We start from the raw sequence: 3,359 nt of genomic DNA on the forward strand, positions 1-3,359 counted from the left end.
CACTATGTCTGGGTTGGTGTCGGCTAGCAGGAGGGTAAGTTCATCCTGCTTGTTACCCAGTTTAGTTGAAAGCAGCTTGGAGGCTGTGCTGCTCTGTGGCATCCAGGGACTTTACAATAAGTGGAGTCCTCCTTGGCTAGACATATCCTCCTTTATTGTCAATGGACTGGCCAAGCCTTTAATCAGACTGCTCCCATTCCTTTTCCTTTACTGGAGAAGATAAGTTACCTCTTCCTGTGCTACATTCTCTGCAGACACATGTTGAGACCATATTTCACATTTTCACCATTGTGACAGCATAAGTGTGTCTTGTTGTTACTCTAATTTTAAAATGCACAACTCTGCAGCAGCAAGAGCTGTGGAGGGGGCCCCACTATCCATTACCGGGGGCACTTTTACACGTGCTGTAGAACACGGCTCCGGGCACTTTAATTAGCAAGCCATGCTGATTAAAAGCACCCATGCATCACATGTATCAGCATCACCGCGTGCCCCCACGCTGAAAAAATGGTGGCAGGGCGCTTTGAACTAAAGTGTATCAAAAATTTTTTATTTCAAAGTACACCACTGCCATTTCTAGCACAGAGACGCATGGTAACGCTGATACATGTGATGCAGAAGGCTGCCAGAGCGCATGGGTGTCCGATGCCTCTTGAGTCATGGGGGGCATGTGTCCCCCCTGTCACCAGTCGGGCAGGGGGGGCTACCCTGGTGGCCAATCCTGCTGACCTGGGGTGTGTCCCCTGGTGACTGATCCCGCTAGCTGGGGGGCGGCGATCTTACTCACCAGGAAAGCGGCCACGCCATTTCTGGAAGTCCCACGGCTGCTTTTCCTGACTGCCCTGCTCCCCAGCCGGCGCTTGCAGGGGGGGCACTGGTGCTCCCGCCTGCCCCCCTGCCCGCCAGCTAAACAGGGAGCATGACCTGGCAGAGGGTGCACTGGCACTCAGGGGGTGCACATGCACCCCCATGCACCCCTGCTGGAGCACATCAATTTCTGTGCTCCAGCAGACTTTAATACAATAATTAATCATGACTGGATTTCCAGCATATTGGGGCAGGCTCCAACGTATATAGGTGCCCTGGAAGTATTTGTCACAGCACACAGCCAACAGCATTCGTGCACGTGTATGGGAACCCTGGAACTATTTGTCACAGCACAAAACCAAGAGCATGTGGAGAGAGAACCAATGTTGGAAGTATTCCACATTCTTCTGGAGTTGAGCATGAGTTGTTCAAGAGACCCCACAACCTCCTGAAAGAATCACCATAACTTTAAGTAGACCACCAAACTCTGGCTTCTGGATTAACCAAGTCACTTGCATTTCCTTTTCTATTACTTTCTCAATATAAAAATACCATGTGTCCTATTTTCTAGGAAGCTGCTGCTGCACCTCCCTTACCCTGTGGACAGCAAGAATGGAAAAGCTTTTTTCATCTCAGAAAAGGAGACCTTGGAAGTCACCTTAAGGATGACAAGAGAGTTGGACTTCATCAACTTTTCTTAAGGGCAGGGAGAACTAGGGAAAGTTTTCAAGCAGGAATTTACATGGCCTTGGAGTTGTCTCAGAACCTGAGATAGCAAATTGAGGGACAGTTCCCATTTAGAATGGGTCAGGAGGGACAGAATCCTGCTGCAGCTCCTTCTCAGACATTTGTATGATGCAGTAGACCATATTGTACTTTTCATGAAGGTGAACAGGTAGCAGAAATGTACAACATGGTTTTTCTTCCTATGGGCAATTTAGGCCTTGGAATCACAACCCTACCGTATCCCAACTCATCCCATTCCAAGTGTGTCCCAACATGCCAGCTGTCATGGTATACAAAACACAAATGGGAGAGGTCTTTTGTGTCTCCTTGATAAATATCCCACAAAGATCATGGCTGCAGATAGTTTCTCATGGGCTTCTGCTGCTTACTTTTAGGGTTCTCAGGTTAAGTCTTAATCTTGCCCTGTTAGGTTGTTCACATCAGTCCATATCTTCAAAAGGGGTGACTGGGATTATAGGTTCCAGGTCAGATCACAAACCTGCTGAAGTCAGTAGAAAGATACCTTGTTAGCTTGAAGGGTTTGGATTAAACCTGATGTAGTGGTGTATAGCTTGTTCCAGAAGGTACAACTGAGGCCAGGATTCCTGTGTACTTAGTTTGAATGATTTGTCATGGGATTGGTACTGTTTAAATGATGCCTTAATATGCCATCTATGGATAATTAAAATGTTATTTGTACACCAATTCAAATTCTTGCACTGATACTTTTTGGAAGAGGTGAGGACTTATAACCAAAACATAAAATGGTAGGGAATACTGGGACATACTCGGTGGGTCCTTTTAGCTTCCAAATCTTGTAGATATGCAGCATACCAGTTTACAGGTATGTTCATTATGAGTTGTGTATTTGCCTAGACTTTGTAAACCACCAGTTACTTTTAAAATAGAAATGTCAGTAATTTCAACAGACAGTTTTGCAACATGCAGTATGAGACTATCAGAAGGGAAAAGTCCAGAAAATGTTGTCAATACATTTAAATGGGGAATACTATGATGTAAAAATACTTCCAGCAGTGTCTAAGTAAGATACAGTATTCTGCTTCTATATTTTGATGTAAGCAGTTTGCCCAAGTGCAGAGCTCTGCAGGTCATTTCCCTAGAAGAAGAAACTGATGATGGAATCTGGTTCTTTGATACTTACTGTTACAGGAGTAATCAAACAACAGGAGATAGTTTCTTTGTTCAAGCCTTTGTCAGCTGGCATTTGGCCCAAAAGCTCCCTCTGGTAGCTGTCTTCTCAACATGGTGCTAACAGTGCTTCTGCTGAAAGCAAGGCCAGCACAGAGCACGCTGTACCATCTGTGCACTTGTGAAGGAGCCTTCTTTGCTGTTTGTTTTCTTAGATGGCTGTTCCCACCAAGTTAAAGATGGCAGAACAAGGCAGCATGCACCTACATCCTGATTGTTGGCTTTCAGGAATAATTGTCAAAAATGTGTGGTACAACCTTAGCTGCTAACCCAGCTCTTCCTCTGCTTATACTCCTAATCTTTTTATTTCATCTACATATAATGAATTATGCTGGTCCCCTTCCACCTCTGCCTCTTTCCAAAGACTGCCTGTAGAAGTAATAGGGGAAAGCTTATGTAGCAAAGCACCATTTCTTATAGAGGCTGAAGCATTGCAAAAGTCCCTCTTAGGTCCTTAAGTATATCCCAGAAGTCTGGAAACATAACCAAGAAATGCTGCTCTTGCACTCTCAGCTAGGCAAAAAAGTCTTTGTAACATTCTCGGTTAATCATCCAGGCAGTGAACAGGTATCACAGTGGAGAGAACAAGCAGGACCTATCCTTTGATAGATTGGGTA

General features: G+C 45.1%; 1 protein-coding gene across 2 annotated transcripts in view; it reads left to right on the forward strand.

The window, feature by feature from the left end:
- PIH1D3 (PIH1 domain containing 3) overlaps positions 1 to 2,883 on the forward strand; it is a 44,097-nt gene extending 41,214 nt beyond the window's left edge. For both annotated transcript variants that reach the window (XM_019521186.1, XM_019521187.1), the window contains exon 6: positions 1,379 to 2,883. In XM_019521186.1, coding sequence (XP_019376731.1) covers positions 1,379 to 1,508 — 130 coding nt within the window. In that variant the 3' untranslated portion in view covers positions 1,509 to 2,883. The remainder of the gene's footprint in view (positions 1 to 1,378) is intronic.
- Positions 2,884 to 3,359: the final 476 nt, after the last annotated feature.

The sequence above is a fragment of the Gavialis gangeticus genome, unplaced genomic scaffold (genome assembly GCF_001723915.1).
Source record: "Gavialis gangeticus isolate Ggan-Ray unplaced genomic scaffold, GavGan_comp1, whole genome shotgun sequence".
NCBI lineage: Eukaryota > Metazoa > Chordata > Crocodylia > Gavialidae > Gavialis > Gavialis gangeticus.